This window comes from Hydractinia symbiolongicarpus, chromosome 3, assembly GCF_029227915.1.
Source record: "Hydractinia symbiolongicarpus strain clone_291-10 chromosome 3, HSymV2.1, whole genome shotgun sequence".
Lineage (NCBI taxonomy): Eukaryota > Metazoa > Cnidaria > Hydrozoa > Anthoathecata > Hydractiniidae > Hydractinia > Hydractinia symbiolongicarpus.
In genome coordinates, this window is record NC_079877.1 from 18,673,469 (window position 1) to 18,689,432 (window position 15,964).

General features: G+C 33.2%; 3 protein-coding genes across 11 annotated transcripts in view; 2 read left to right on the top strand and 1 right to left on the bottom strand.

Annotated features, from left to right (window-relative positions):
• Window positions 1–15,964, bottom strand: part of LOC130636096 (restin homolog) — a 65,596-nt gene that overhangs the window by 21,880 nt on the left and 27,752 nt on the right. The gene's annotated exons all lie outside the window — the stretch shown is intronic.
• Window positions 7,909–11,017, top strand: LOC130636102 (uncharacterized). Of its 2 annotated transcripts, XM_057445717.1 has the most exons (8): window positions 7,909–8,665; window positions 9,531–9,579; window positions 9,851–9,939; window positions 10,078–10,161; window positions 10,247–10,284; window positions 10,369–10,391; window positions 10,500–10,565; window positions 10,659–11,017. In XM_057445717.1, exons 1-8 carry the CDS (start codon window positions 8,630–8,632, stop codon window positions 10,682–10,684), a joined length of 411 nt encoding a protein of 136 aa, XP_057301700.1. In that variant the 5' UTR covers window positions 7,909–8,629; the 3' UTR covers window positions 10,685–11,017. The 2 variants fall into 2 exon arrangements, with proteins under 2 accessions (XP_057301700.1, XP_057301699.1); XM_057445716.1 differs by having other exon boundaries at window positions 10,500–11,017.
• On the top strand, window positions 10,704–14,553 carry LOC130636101 (uncharacterized). 4 transcript variants are annotated; one of them, XM_057445713.1, is made up of 7 exons: window positions 11,175–11,315; window positions 11,486–11,638; window positions 11,734–11,765; window positions 11,919–11,991; window positions 12,273–12,500; window positions 13,581–13,640; window positions 13,717–14,553. In XM_057445713.1, the coding sequence occupies exons 2-7, from the start codon at window positions 11,612–11,614 to the stop codon at window positions 14,062–14,064; spliced, it is 768 nt and encodes a 255-aa protein (XP_057301696.1). In that variant the 5' UTR covers window positions 11,175–11,315; window positions 11,486–11,611; the 3' UTR covers window positions 14,065–14,553. The 4 variants fall into 4 exon arrangements, with proteins under 4 accessions (XP_057301697.1, XP_057301695.1, XP_057301696.1 ...); XM_057445712.1 differs by having other exon boundaries at window positions 11,174–11,638; XM_057445714.1 differs by lacking the exons at window positions 12,273–12,500; window positions 13,581–13,640; window positions 13,717–14,553 and adding an exon at window positions 10,704–10,826 and having other exon boundaries at window positions 10,951–11,315; window positions 11,919–12,267.

Sequence of the window (15,964 nt, forward strand, 5' to 3'; positions counted from 1 at the left end):
AGCATCACAGGCGTGGTACGACAAGAACGATAAGGATCGGTCGGCAAATGAAAACTCAATTTTAGGTCAAACTGCAATCAAAATTAGGGGTAATTCTACGGGAAGGCAGGGGTTAGCTTTTTCAATCATTTCAAAAATTTAAATCGAAAATTGTAATTAATTAAGATCAAGTGTGTGACTCTATCTAAATGTTTGTGACATCACTATACGTTAAATATATTAATTCGGGCATATGACTTCACAATAAAAATAAGTACGAGAAGTTTGATTGATGATGACATCTTTTTTATTTTATTTTAACGGATATTTCGGGTTTGCCGTTATGTGTTATATGTTTTGTTAAGTATTGTTTTATACGTCCTCTGTGTATTATGTAGTTGTTGAAAATTATATTTAAAAAAACTTGTAAGATAATTGTAACAATTTACGTTGATAATGTCTTGTAGTAACAATCAAACTTCTCGTACTTATTTTTATCACTATACGAAAATTATATTTAAAAAAACTTGTAAGATAATTGTAACAATTTACGTTGATAATGTCTTGTAGTAACAATCAAACTTCTCGTACTTATTTTTATCACTATACGTATTTTTATTTTTTATTATCTGCGGCAGAGTTCGCATATAATTTAAATAGTCAACATAACTTCCTTCTTTCTTTACAAATTTCACGGTTTGATACATGGGCACACTCTCGACACTGAACACAACAGTAGCTTTATTGATTATTTCTTGGCCGAAGTGGCCACAACACGCTGGCTGTGCTGATCGCATAAACTTCTTTCTTCGACTCGATCAGTAAGAAAAGAAAAGAGCAAGGTAAGTATATCAAATTTCCTCACTTTTTTCCGCTTTTTGTATTTTCTAAAGTATTAACAAGCTTGTTCTTGTCTGTCTATTTTTGCCTCGCATATAGCTAAAGCTAATTGTGCGTAGGTAAGCCAGTCTTCTCCATTTTGGTTGTCCATGATGTAGTAAATGTGATCACATTCTGCTTGGTGTGTTGTCGGATTGATTTTGACTGTTTAGCTTTGTCAGATTTATTCTAACCAAAAATTGTCAGATTGATACTGACCACAAAGTCTTGTCAAATTGAGTCTGACTACTAGTCTTGTCAGGCCGGCTTACTGACCATAGTCTCCTGTCATTGTTGATTCTGACCGTGAACACTCAAAAATCAGCCAGCTATATACAAGAAATATAATTTTTTATCATAAATTGTTTACAAACAAGCTAGCTACATGCTTGAGACACTAGATAGTTAGCTAATCCTTTAAATCGATTTTCACTCCCAGTTCAAAATACACGATGCAGTCATATTTAAAACTGATTTTACTATTGAGTAATGATGTAGAAACAAACCCTGCCCCACAAGAATATAAGATAATGAAATCCGTTATTGGGTCGTTCAAGCAGTAAAATATCAGATTCGGTGATACAGCTGGACAACAGTGTGTTTGCATGCTTCATATCCGATTGCATGGTCTATGTTTAGACGCATCATTATATGGACTACTTAGATAATGTTTTTATTGAAGGTGATAAGATCTGATAATCTGATAAGTCTTGAAACTAATCCATTTTTGTCTTTAGAGGAGCTACCAAAATTCGTTTGTATTGAAAATAAACTTCAAGTTGTTAAATTAGAAAATTGTCAAGGAAAGATAATAGCCATAGACAATGTTAGATTATTTAACACATTTTATGCAAATTAAAGCACCAAAGCTAATGGGATTCTATTGATTATTGAAGGTTATACACTCAGTATCATGTGGAATAAATGTCATTTCTTTTAATTGATTCTCACAGTCGCAGTGATGAAGGGAAGGTTATCGAGAATGGCCAATCAATGACATTAGAATTTAGATCACTGATAGCAATTGAGAAGTATATTAAGGCAACTTATTTAAATGGTTTCCCATCCGTTGGGTTTGACATGCAATGTTTAACATTCAAACTCATATCAGAAGATGGTAGGACCACACCTTGTGATGTTGACTTTTGTAAAATGCTACAGAGTGATCATATGGTTGCTATAAAAAATGAAATGTATATGTTACAGAAGAAAATAGCTCGTAAAAATTACCAGCGGTTGAAGAGTTCTAAGAAATATGAATTAAAAAGAAAACGAACGATGGAAAACTATGAAAACTTTAAGTGTTATGAAAAATATGGTTTGAAAAAGAAACGAATGATTGATAATTATGAAAGTTCAAAAGTTCCGAGAAGTATAAATTAAAAAAAGGCTAATGGTTGAAAACTATCATAACTTTAAAAATTCTTCAAAGTGTGAGCATAAGAAAAAAGTAATGAATGCTTATGCAGCTAAAGCGTTCAAAAATTTGGTTCCAATTGATGTTAAAGTAAAAAGATTTAAGTTGAAGTAAGAAAAGTACCATATTATGTTTGTGTTTGTTGTAACAGATGCCTGTATAGGAGATCAATGATTGCATTTGGCAGTGAGGTTTGGGTGAAGGGTCTCAGACAAGAGAGGAGTTGAACGTCCTCCACCATACCTTAGTTTAAAAGGGCGATTGTGGAAGTCCCATGAAATGCCACATAGTGATGGTGTCACTTTAAAAAACACCCAGTCCGGTCTGTGAACGGTTGGCGCTAGGAAGGGCATCCAGCTGTAAAACAATGCCAAAACTCTTTATTAATGGCCGTAGATAAGTTTTATGATGAGTTAATAGCAGTCACATCAAAGTTTGGAGACACTGAAGTTGTCATGGTGTGCGGCGACTTTAATGGTCATGTTGGGAAGGCAAGAGGTGTGCATGGAGGCTATGGATTTGGGAGCAAAAATAAGGAAGGGGAGAGATTGCTTGAGTTTGGAATGGCAACGGACATATGAGTCAGGTGGTTGTAAGACACAGATAGATTACTTCCTGGTTAGAAAGTCAGACAAGAAAGTGGTGAAGGACGTGAAAGTTATATCGGGGGAAGAGTGTGTTTCCCAGCATAGGTTGCTGGTTTGTGAAATTATCTTGAAGAGTGTTAAAGAAGCCAAGGGAAAGTACAGGCCCCGTCGTAAAGTCTGGAAGCTGAAGGAAGAGATTGTAGCAAGACAATTTAGTGCAAAAGTTCAGCAGTTAGCCCACAATGGTCAATGTGATAGTGACAATGTTGAAAGTACTTGGACTACTTTAAAGAATTGTCTTCTAGAAGCTTGTGATGTTACCTGTGGGTGGACGAAAGGACCAGCTAGACATAGACAGACCTGGTGGTGGAATAATGAGGTTGACCAGTGTATAAAGGAAAAGAGGAAACTTTGGAAAGAGTGGAAGTCAGGTGGTAGTAAAAATATTTACTTAGAAGCTAAGCGTCGTGCTCGTACAGCAGTGTATAAGGCAAAATCAGAAGCAGAGAGAAACAGATTTGCAGATGTGTTAAGAAGGGAAGACCAGCGCAATGAGGTATTCAAGATAGCAAAGCAAATGAAGAAGACTAATCAAGATATTGTAGGTGAGAAGTGTATACGTAATGATGAAGGTGTTTTGGCTAGCACAGAGGAGGAGAAAAGGGTAGCTTGGAAGAATCATTATTAGAGAATGCTTAACACTGAGTTTGATTGGGACGAGAATAATTTGTCTGATGATGATGTTGTATAAGGGCCAGCTTTGCAGATCAAGACAGAATGGGTAGTGGAGGCTATTAGGAAATTGAAGATTGGCAAGGCTGCAGGATTATCAGGTATTGTTGCAGAGATGGTAAAAGCATCTGGATATATTGGAGTTGAGCTTATTACAAGTCTTGCTAACCAGATTATAAAGGATGGTGCTATCCCGAGTGAGTGGCAGTCGATTGTAATAGTGAATTGTTTCAAGGGCAAGGGTGATGCATTAGAAAGGGGTAACTATAGAGGTTTGAAGTTGGTTGATCAAGTAATGAAAGTTATTGAAAGAGTGATTGATAAGTTACTTAGAGAAAGGATTGATATAGATAAGATGCATTTGGTTTTGATCCAGGGCGTGGCACTACAGATGCAATATTTTTACTCAGACAGCTTTAGGAAAAGTATTTAGGAAAGAGAAAGAATCTCTATTTTGCCTTTGTAGATTTAGAGAAAGCTTTTGATAGAGTGCCACGTAAAGTTATTTAGTGGGCTATGAGAAAATTAGGTGTGGATGAGTGGGTAGTTACGATGGTACATTCTATGTACAGCAATGCTAGAAGTCGTGTCAGGATTAACGATTCACTTAGTGATGAATTTAGTGTAAATGTTGGTGTACATCAGGGTTCTGTACTTAGTCCTTTGTTGTTTGTTCTAGTCTTAGAAGCGCTGTCGATGGAGTTCAGAACAGGTTGTCCATGGGAGTTATTGTATGCAGATGATTTGGTTTTCATAGCAGAGTCGATGGAAGAATTAGTTGAAAAGTTTGAGAAGTGGAAGAAAGGACTAGAAGAGAAAGGGCTAAAGGTAAACACAGCAAAGTCTAAAGTCATGATTAGTAGCATTGCAGCCAAGTGTGACCTTGTAGTTGGAAAGTGGCCTTGTGGAGTTTGCAGGAAAGGGTTTGGTAGCAACTCATTTTTTTGTCACACTTGCAAGCATTGGGTACATAAGAAGTGCAGTAGTATTAGTGGAAGGTTAAGAGCTGACATTCAGTTTGTATGCAAGCGTTGCAAAGGTTAGACTATAGAGAATAAAGTATTTCCAGCTTTAATAATGTACAACAGTGGCTCGTTAGAGATAGTTGAGAACTTCTGTTACTTAGGTGATATGTTGGGCAGTGAAGGGGGTGTTGGAAGAAGTGTTACTTGCAGGATAGGTTCTGCTTGGAAAAAGTTCAGAGAGTTACTTCCTTTGTTGACTAGCAGAGTCCTGTTAATTGAGGTAAAAGGTAGGTTGTATGAGGCCTGTAAAAGAAGTGTTATGTTGTACGGTAGTGAGACATGGGCAGTGAAGAAGGAAGATCTTTCCCGTTTAGATAGGAATGATATGAGAATGGTTAGGTGGATGTGTAATGCCAGTCTGAGAGACAGAAAGAGTTCAGATGAGCTAAGAAGCAGGCTAAGTCTCCGTAGAATTAAAGATGTTATCCAGATAAGAAGATTGAATTGGCTGGGGCACTTGGAAAGAATGGAGGAGGATAATTGGGTAAGAAAGTGTAGAGACTTGATAGTTCCTGGGGCAGAGCCCAAAGGCAGACCGAGAAAGACTTGGCAGGAGGTTATAAGGACAGACTTGATAGAGAGGAAGTTGAGTTTAGATCTAACACAGTCTAGATCAGATTGGAAGAGGGTCATTAATATACCCCGTCCAACCCATGCTAGCATGGAAAACGGACGTTAAGCCGAGAATGATGGTGATGATTCCTTGTAAAGCTGTTTGTAATAAATCAGAACTTTTTTCATTTCCTCCAGATATTTCAGAGTTAAGGCGCCTTGAGAAAATTATAATTGCGAAACGTTTATTATTTAATAATGGCAAAAGGAAAAGCACCAAAGCTGAAAGGTACTATATGTAATGTTCCAGTTGAAGCAGAATCTGTTTGTAATACTTTTCCATGTGGAGCTGGTAGCAATAGTATTGTCCTAGTAAAATTAAAAACGAAAACTTGCATATCGTGGTCATATCTGTTTTCAAGCTGTGCGGCCAGAAGTAGTTATGACTGCCTTACATTTTTTGAAACAGTCCAACTATTTATATAAAAATATCATTATTGATGAATCGTATGCTTTGAAAAAAAATATGTGCTAAAACAGGTGATAAGAAAAACGGCAAAAAGAGTGTTGGAATCAGTACGTAGATGACTAAAACGAATGTCTTTGTTTCTTTTGTTCTTCACGCGGGACCTTATTTTCGCGGACTTCTTTTCTGGAATTTCGCGTGAATAAAGGGAATTTAGTCTCGCAGATTTAGTGTTACAGAAAATTTAGCAGGAATTTATTTTCGCGGCATGCAATTATTTAGACAATAATAATAATAATAATAATAATAATAATGTAAATAATAATATTAAATAATAATATTAAATAATAATAATAATAATAATAATAATAATAATAATAATAATAATAATAATAATATAAATAATAATAATATAAATAATAATAATATAAATAATAATAATAATAATAATAATAATAATAATAATAATAATAATAATAATAATAATAATAATAATAATAATTATAGTGCTGTGATTGGATAATGCAGACTTAAAATATTGGGACTTGTTTCTTTACAACAGCTTTCTTTTGGACTGATGTTCTAATATACTACAACATTTTGATAACTTTTTGAAATGATAAACATAATTTTAGGCTCCCATTTCTCATTTTTCAAAAATAGTAGGCATTGTGTCTGCATAATCCATGCACAGAAAATACATGTTTTTTTTATAAATTAATAGCTTTTACAAGCTAAGATTTTGGCTTTACACCGAATCTTACATTAGTAATGTCTGAACGTGTGCACTATATAAAATTTGAAAATTTTCCAAATCTTCAGAAGGTCCAGTGTACTTTTTGTAATGCAAGGCAAAGTGGTATATCGCAGGATAGCGATAATGGGGTCCAAAATCTAAATACAAAGTCCGGCAACTGTTGTTGGTTTTAAGTCAAGTTATTCAGGCTGAAGAATAAACGTATATCTGACAAACATACGGAAAAATATTTTCTTCATAGGACCAGAAAATGCCGATTTTTTGCAATTTTTTTTTACCAAAGTCTGCATTATACAATCATATTATGTAGCTAGAGCCACCGAGTTGGCTTTCGCCGATGTGCTTAAACCATACCCATCTAGTTTGATGTTCCGATTTGGACAAGCAAAAGAACAACAATATATCTGTATGTAGAGGGTAATCAGAAAGTTTTGTTTCATATTAGCCAGGTTTAACTTTATTCTCTGATTAGGGTACCTACGACTGGAGTAAATAATTTTGAAATCCCCACCAGAGATGCTTCTTCCACCAAGGTAGCCATAGCTATGTACTCCTTTTGAGTGAAGTAACTTTGTTTTTTTCGTCTTACCAAGTTTTTATCAGCTAGCTAGCTAGCTACATGTAGGAAACCTTTCTGTCAGTTTGGTTTATAATTCAATGCTAACTAAAACTGAAAGACAAACATGAAAGTAAGATTGTGGCTAGGTTAGGTTTTCTAATAGGAAACTTTAAACTCTTTGTGAGCTAGCTAACCTTCAAACTTTTACATAAACATACAGTTTATTGCATATAAAGCCAGTCGAAGCAACAATGACTTTAAAATATTTTTGAGGTCAAAACAAACTTTGGAAATCCTAACAAGGTTTGAATCAAAAATTATACAAAAAACTCAACCCCTTATACCTAATGTTATACTTATGGCTAGTTGGATATCAGATGTTTTTGATCTCAGTGGTCATAAAATTATTTCATCACCATTTGCTCAAGTCTCGTGTAAATCACTAAAGTTAAAAACCAACAGCCGTTTTGTAGTCCCTTTAAATGTCTTATTATTTACAAGTGTTACAGATTTTATGTGATGTTTGAAAATTCTTATTCGTTATAATTCCTTATCTGTGTATCTGCTCGCATTTTTTATTATAAATTATAATTTTTGTATATATAAGTATTCTAAAGTTCCCCCAGATCAGTATACATATATATACTGAACTGTAAAACCAAAGACAGTATCAAATTACTTATAAGATGTACATATATATAAGTTATTTTGTTTTTCAGCTATTTTTCAAGAAACAGTGCAATCCATAAGAAAAATATGTTTACCAAAATACAATGTATATAATGTTGTCAGTGACATCAAATCTTCTAGTCCTTTTATGTTTTTTTTCTTTTATTTACACATTTATGTGTATTGAAGTGGCTTGTCTAATAGCTATAAAATAGATATATAGTCAAATATTGCTTTGAGTAGCTGTAAACACAATACAATGGACATAGATTTTGGAGATGTTGAGGCAGGTTAGTCATATTATGTAAATGCATCACAAGACACATAATCCAATCCAAAAAAATTGCAAAATATATGTACTTTAGATTAGTAGTAAATGGTTTCTTACACAACTAGACAACCTATATATATGTAATTTAAAGGCGCGTAATCACCCTTTTAAACAAACGGCCTTAACTTTGAATGAGCACTGAGATGGAGTTCGATAATATCGCCATTATGGTAGGCTTCGTTCACGCCTTATTTTTGGCTTGCTTTTTCTTTGTAAACCATGGCATCAAAAAATGGAAAGAAATTTTATCCCAGGAGTTTCTATTGGAAAGACACAGAATAAAAAAATAAAATTTTCTCTTTATTCTATTCGCCATTGTTTTTATCGCCCAGAGACAAAACGAAACAGAAAGAAGAAATCACAACATTGTCTCATGGTTAATAGTTATGATAATTAATGTTTATCACGCTCTGTCTTTCTTTATTAGCATGACTGAGAATTGCAATTATGAGCAAAAAAACCCAACGGGGGAGAAGGCACATTGTGATAGTTAAAGATAGTTAAAGCATTATGGAGATAATTAAATTTAGAGCATAAAAGGGGAAATTTTAAAAATTTAAGCCACACAGCCACGGATGCTCTCCCTCATTCATTATTTTTTCTGTAATGGCATGAATCCAGGAACCATGTGGTTGATTTTGCTGTGCGTTTATTATCGCATGATTCGTGCAATAAAATGCAATGGCGGTTCTGTAGGCGAAGAGAAATTGGGGTGAGTTTGTTATTTCCATGAAACATTTGAACATGTTCTGGTTCTCAGTTTTTAATAAAGTTTTCTGGGTAACGTTTTCTCATATATATCTTTCAATTTTTACAATAAAATAGGTGCCTCAAAAAAAGTTGCCTACAGGGTGATTACGCGCCTTTAAATCTACAACCCTACTATTAAAAGTTTCATTTTTAAAAGCAAAACTTCTTGTTTATTTACAGCAAATATTTGCAAAAATGTTCAAGTTAAAACTAATTATGATTTTACAAAACATCCAAAGAGCTCACATATCCTCTCATTGTGATTTTTTCTTTACGGCTAACAATTACAATATATACCTGCGTTATGTTCTTGGAAAATAAAGAGACATAATAATATGTGCACGTGTTCTGTTTTAGTGTTTTTTATATTACTGTTTATTTTTAGATTTATGCAAGGTGTCTTATGAGGATATTAAGGATGTTGTAAAAGGAAATGAACTAAATGGAATTTTTAATGGACAGTTATATATAGAAAACGTTTTTTGGCAGTTCTATAACACTTATATATAAAATCTTTTTATCAATGTGTATACTTTAAAAGTTTCAAAAAATTTGTAAGGGAAGGGTCAGTTCAAAAACAGTCCAGAAATTCTAACATTTTCATAGATGCTTGAAATGTAGCTATATAAATCAGAAATTGATTTCTACTGTTTTGTAATTCTAAATTAACAATTTTCTAACCAAGATCTTATTATATTTGCGAAATGTACAGATCAATTTCCAAAAATAGTGTTGACATTCAGCTTTTTCAAATCTTGACCACAGTTGCAAAATTAACTGACCTTTGGATGAGGTAATGTTTAATTGTATGTCTGTGTAAATTTTAGATATACTCAGAACTGCACGAACAGTACAAGAAAGGTGGCAACAACAGAAGTAAATATAATTTTGACTTTAGACTTAAGTTTGGACTACAGTCAAACTGTGTATAAAAGACACTAAATATTTTTCAAACTCATACTTAAATAGTATGCAGCTTATTATGCAAGTGTCTTATTTTCATTGAAATTTCAGAATATTTAAAAGTGTTGATTGACTTTTAATGGCCAAGCCAAGTATTAAATGTATAATGGACAAAAAACTTTGACAGTACTGTAGCAGTATCCAATATCATTTGCGCCCAAATCCAACATGTTTTTAATGCTAGAGAGTTTGGGAGTTGCAACTTTTGAAGTTTTAGTAAGTCAAAAAAGAATAGGAAGCATTATCAAGATCATGAGTTCAACTTATACAACGGTAAGAATGTAACATTGTGACTTCTTGCTTGAGAAACAAGGTTCATTTTTTGTAGTTATTAATTGTTTGACTATGAATGGATTTCAAATATGTCCAAGTAGCAAACTATACTTGTTACATGAGATAATCCTTTTTTAGCATATTGATTATGTAACAAAGGTTTTAATAAAGGAAGCAGTTATATTAATGTATGCCAAAGTCAAAAAGATAACTCGCTCAGAAGTAAGTTTATTTTTCAATTACCTTAAATAGATTATCAATGTGTTTACAAAACGTAAATTACATAATAAATGGAAGTTACATTTAGGCATTCCAGATATTACTTGCATATTTGGAAAAATTAGAGTAAGCATATATTATTTATTGTATGGGTTTTAAAAGTATGTTTTCCTTTTTGCTATTTTTATTTTTATTCTTCTTTTTTTTTAGGAAAAGGGATTTAGAGGAAATTGGTGTGTACTAATATGCTATATTTAATATATTGTTATTTTCTTTCTTTTCAAACTGCTGACATAACGCTTGATGCCACATTACGATCTAATATGTATCTTATGTTTAAGACGATAGTGCAACTACATTTAAAGAAATGGTTTTAAATAGTTGCAAAAAGCGTCAAAGATTCTTTGGTAAACAACTTTTCATTGTCTCAAAATTGTTTTAGATTATTTTTAATTTAGTGCGGATAGTTATACATTTTTTTATTAATTCTACTGTTATAGACAAACAAAATGGAATCGCGAGATGAAAAGGAAAATCTGGATAGATCACAAGAAAGTATAGAGGTGACAGCAGAAGAATTAAATGGGAGTAAATACAACAAAGGGGATAGATCTAGAAGCCAAACGCAAAATGAAGACTCTGGAGCCAACGAGGAAAAAGAAATTGACGTAAGTGATGGTCTATATATTAAAGAAATTTAATTCATAATATTTATTTTTTGATTATTTTATGTGAATGGTCAAAAACGTTAGAGATTATATTATGTGTTTTCACATGTATTATATCTTACAGGGTGTCAATGTTAAGAAAGGAAAACGTCCCACCTTTAAAGAAGGCTTTTAAAAGACGATATGCAAAATGTAACATTTTGGGTGTAGTGGTAGACAAGATAACTACAGAAGAATTTCATTCAGAAACAGAATCTTTTCAAGAAGAGTGCCAGGGCTTGGGGATGATAAAGCTTCGTGATCAAACTAGTGATGAAGTAGTTAAAATCGATGTCATGGGCCAAAGAATCTTGGCCGAAATTTTTATTGGTGACATTATATTAATCAATAATATATTTTTCATCAAAGAAGAAGACGGTTATGGTTGTTTAAAAGATAAATCTCTTATAATGAAATTTTCCAAACTAGAGGAACCCTTTCCACAGGAATGTAAGTGATATTTTAGGAGAAAAGTTATGCTTACTATATGGTCTTTCCCAAACAGATTTTTCAAAACTTATCTTGTCTACATGGATGCAATTACAAATATAGAGAAAGGTGAAGATTTATTTAATTTAAAATTTACAAGATTCTTTTTACTTTTATTTCGATTTAAACAGGGTCACGTTTCGTACGATTGAGGAATTTAAGCAAGTTATGTTCACTTGAGATAGAAAAGGATCCTGTTTGGGAGAAAGAGCCTACTCATTCGGAGAAAAACTGTTGCAGTATTTTAGACATGTTACATGCGAACAAACCCGATTATTACGAGGGTATGTAATGTATACCTCCAATATTTTTTGATACGTTTTGGTCCCTATTATAAAACAGTTTTATTCAAAGCTTAAATATGTAAAAAACATTTTAGATATTACTGAGCCTGGATTTTTCAAACAATGGGTAGGTTCTAATTTTCCATTTATTATCTTTAAGGTAGCCTTATTTCTCTATTCAGTACTTCCTCCATTAAAACTGTAAGGTGGGGCTGATTTAGACTTGGTAGCTTAATACTTATAAACTCCGGACTATAATTTTCATGCTTTGCAATTATAGCCGCCTAAACAGGAACATGAAGTTGCGGCGAAAAGACACGATGGTTGCAAAAGAAAATTCTATTGACATTGAAGTATGCATATTTTTTTTATTTTTATTTTATTTTTTTATCATCGCTTTTGGTCTTGATGTTTTTAATTTGCGACTTTTTCAGCTGCCTTTTAAACTGTTAAGAAAATTTGATCCAAAGTTACATTTTTATGTTGATTCTTTTTATATGTATCAATACAAATTTACTTACAGCAATCTGACTTGAGTGACAATGTTGTAGAATCTGAAAGTGATGACGATGCAAATAAGGTTGACGGCCAAGCATTGAATAAGTTAAAAGTTAAAAAAGTGTTTTGTCCATAGGTAAATGTTGAACAAAATTTACTGTCCATGTTGTACAACGACGCCAAAATTGCTTTTTTTATCTGGAAGCGCTTAAAAAGGGGATATGTTTCGGCAAGAGATGCATGGAATTACGCCCGTGCTCAAAAGCGACGATATGTACCGGAAAAGGACTGTGTACCAGATGAAGAATCGTCTGATGAAGAAGACTTGGACTGGTATAATGCAGGAAACACCTTTGACGAGAATGTAAGAAGTGTTTTTTGCGTTAACCCTTTCTTAAGGAAAGACATTTTGTTAAGAATTCGATTAGCCAGATTATAAAAAGTTTTCTAAATTAAAGTTGATTGAAGTTTACGATTTTCCTGACCTAATTCACTTAAGTTACTCATAGCAAATAGGGTTTAAAATCATTGTCAAGTTTTTGAGATCGTATTGCAATTTTCCCTACAGGCTTCGTTTAAAAATGAAGGGATGATGCGAAAGGCTGAAATGGCAGCAGAAAGAGAATTTTCGGTAGTAAAAAAACAAAGAAAAACATAAGAAAATTTTAAAAATCGTCTGTTACTAAATTGAGACTGCAAAGAAGTGTTGAGAAAAAGGAAAAAAAGGTTAAAGATTTAATGAAGGAATTTTTGGGTGGTATCGACGTGGTGGAGGAAGTCAGTTGTGGCGAGCGGAGAAATTATGTGTACAAATGTCCTGATTGTAAAATATTTATAAAGGACAAGCTTAGTAGACATTTAATCATGAAGCACAAGTCTAGCATAACCGATGCCAAATTAAAGCAAAGCGAACTTCGAGTTTTTTTTCTTTGGTGCAGATCGGATAAACATAAGGCACCTTTACCTTTACGTTGTGATGAGTGCTCAGAGTGGTTTTTGCGTTTCGATCATCACCTAGAACATCACAAAAGACATCAAAACTTAAGTAAAGAAGAGCGAAAACGCATTTTGAGCGAATCACGGGCAGCATGTTGCAAAGTTGGCTTCAAATCTTCGATGGTAGAAGCTGATCATTCAGGAAACCAAGAAAAGGGTCAACGAAGACACAAGAGAAGGAGAGAGAGAGGAATTTGTGCGCAGATCGGCCCCTGAGAAAGTAAAGCCATTAAGGACAATCGATCAGAGCTACCTTCCACCTAATGCTATTCGGTTATCACAAAATGAGCGTGATAAGTGGAAAATTAAGGAAGAAGATTATTTTTTGATCTTTTATGAAAACTCTGACGATTTGCTCAATGCCTTTCAGGAGAGTATGGCTTTTTCAATGGGACCAGACACAGATAACAAAAATGTAGCGCGTATGTTGTTATTTTGATTTGTTTAGGATTTATTCTGTGCAGATGATACTGATTCTGATCTTTCCGTGCATAAGATGAGTACCGAGGTATATTGTTCAGATCCACTGGAAAAAATAAAATCGTGAATTTTTAATTACTTCTTTCATTTCTTTTGTAATTTAGCCTGATGATTCGTATGATGATGATGACGACGATATAGTTGTAAACGACGATAAATTTCAGGAAGGCGATGTCATTATGGGTAAAAAATATGGTCGAAGATATTATTTGTTTCTCACAGCATGCTGTAAAGATATGGTTTTGGGCTCAAAACAAGTATTGCGACAATTTCGTGGCATGAATTATTTTAAAGAAACAAATGAGCTGGGTGTAAATAAAGCGAAGTTCCTTGTCCTTCATCTTCAGAATAAATTTAGGAAAACTTGGAAGACCAAAAAGGGCGATTGGAGCAAGTGGTTTTCTGCAGCTGATTTACTTGTCGCTAGTGACACTAGCCTACATAATGCATGAATTTAACATTATTTTGTAATGCGTAGTTAAAGAAACAACATTTTTATTTAGCGATATGCAAACTTATAAAATTTTTTGCGTTTTCACATGTCGTCTGTAGAATAGGCACGTGTGTATAACTTTGGTTTTTATTATCTGATATCAGATTTTCTTTTAGAAGTTCTTTATGTAGATGGTGAAGTTTTACAAAACACAAAAAAACCTTAGTTGTTGTTTTTGTACTGTTCATTTTATGAAACTCAACTGCCACAAGACAGATAAGGCGTGGGATAAAGCCTTCGGGGAATTGGTCAAAAGCTATTATGAGAAAATGTTATTTAAGACAACAGAAGTGAAAAGAGTAAACCGTAACTACAGCAACTTTTGTTTATATCTTCATTTAAAAAATATAGTCAGTTAAAATGGTTTCGTGGGTTCGCTTTTTTATTTAATAGGCTTTTTTTGTCAACATAAATGACTGTATTCTACCCTTATCACGAGAGCTACATAAGGTTTTCACAATTTTCCCAGACCTCTTTTACTTAAATAGTTTTATGGATGTGTTAGTGAATAGTTTACTTTAAATATATTAGAATTCTAGTCGAAACAGAATTTTGTTCCTGTTCCTGACGTTAAAGTTAAAAAAAAAGCGGCGTGTAAAGCTAAAACAGCGGTAAATATGACAAAAAGTCAGAATGAAGACGTTACTAACATAGCTTAAGCTAAATTTTTCTCTATTGTTTTTATAAAAATAACAAAAGAGACAGAAATATCCGATTAGATTCATAATAATGCCCAAACGCAATGTTATGTCTTCATTATCCAACTAATATTTAGCAGTCTTCGTTATCCAAGCAATGTCGTCATTATCCAAGCAATGTCTGCGTTATCCAAGCGAAATAATAATAATAATAATAATAATAATAATAATAATAATAATAATAATAATAATAATAATAATAATAATAATAATAATAACAATAACAATAACAATAACAATAACAATAACAATAACAATAACAATAACAATAACAATAATAACAATAACAATAACAATAACAATAACAATAACAATTGTATGTAAATTGTAGGTACATTAGCTTATATATCTTCTAAAATACAAAATATATTTCCATCGTCATGTTTGTAATCTGATTTACTTTTGAGATCAAGAAAAGAATTTTAAGCGTCGCTTTCATGACCGTCTAAGGGATCAATATCGTGAAAAGGATCGCCATCCTTCTCACCCTTTTTTGGCAGCGCCAATGATACCTGTAACATTCCAGCGGCTGATTTCATGCGGTCGTGAACTTCCATAATCCATTTAGCGTGCAATTGTTTTACTATGGATAGTTTCAAACTAACTTCGATGCTTTCCAGATTCCTCCTTCCCCAAGGTCTTGATTAATTTGATCAGCATCACCATAAGTATTTTTTTTTTTTATAATTTTCTTAACATACATTCTTAACAACCTCTCGACTTTCACCTTTGAACGTCGAGATGTTGGAACAAGTATGTTATATTTGCCGGGATCTTTTCAAGAAGTGTTATTTTTTTAAAAACTTCTTTCACTGCGTCAGTCATCTGTCCTTTAAAGAAATCTATAACTAATAGGGCAGGGTGAAAAATTGGAAGATCAAGGCGGCGCTCTTTTTTCACATCAGGGATGATGATTTTGTCCAGGATTTCTAAAGATTCTTTTGTGTTACTGTAACGCTTTAGGTTAGCACTGACAAGAAAATTGGGGTGGAAAAGTCACCATGGGATTACTTTTTGATGTTTTGCCCCCATATAAGAGTTGGATCAGGAGAAAGTCACCGCTTGAAGGTTGCTGTAATCATTATCTTATAAGTGGATCCGGCGATAGAAACGGTCTTGCTTCTTTTCCTTGCCAAAGTCTTGTTACAACCAGGAACAAAT

What these genes read in the sequence shown, in the direction of transcription:
- LOC130636102 (XM_057445716.1), top strand. Translation starts at nt 8,630, where the DNA reads ATGCAATGGCGGTTCTGTAGGCGAAGAGAAATTGGG. An exon ending in GCATATTTGGAAAAATTAGA is followed by an intron (nt 10,285 to 10,368) that starts GTAAGCATATAT and finishes CTTTTTTTTTAG; the next exon opens with GAAAAGGGATTTAGAGGAAA. An exon ending in AAGGGATTTAGAGGAAATTG is followed by an intron (nt 10,392 to 10,499) that starts GTGTGTACTAAT and finishes CTTATGTTTAAG; the next exon opens with ACGATAGTGCAACTACATTT.
- LOC130636101 (XM_057445712.1), top strand. Translation starts at nt 11,612, where the DNA reads ATGCGAACAAACCCGATTATTACGAGG. An exon ending in CAAACCCGATTATTACGAGG is followed by an intron (nt 11,639 to 11,733) that starts GTATGTAATGTA and finishes AAAACATTTTAG; the next exon opens with ATATTACTGAGCCTGGATTT. An exon ending in AAAATTCTATTGACATTGAA is followed by an intron (nt 11,992 to 12,272) that starts GTATGCATATTT and finishes TTTTGTCCATAG; the next exon opens with GTAAATGTTGAACAAAATTT.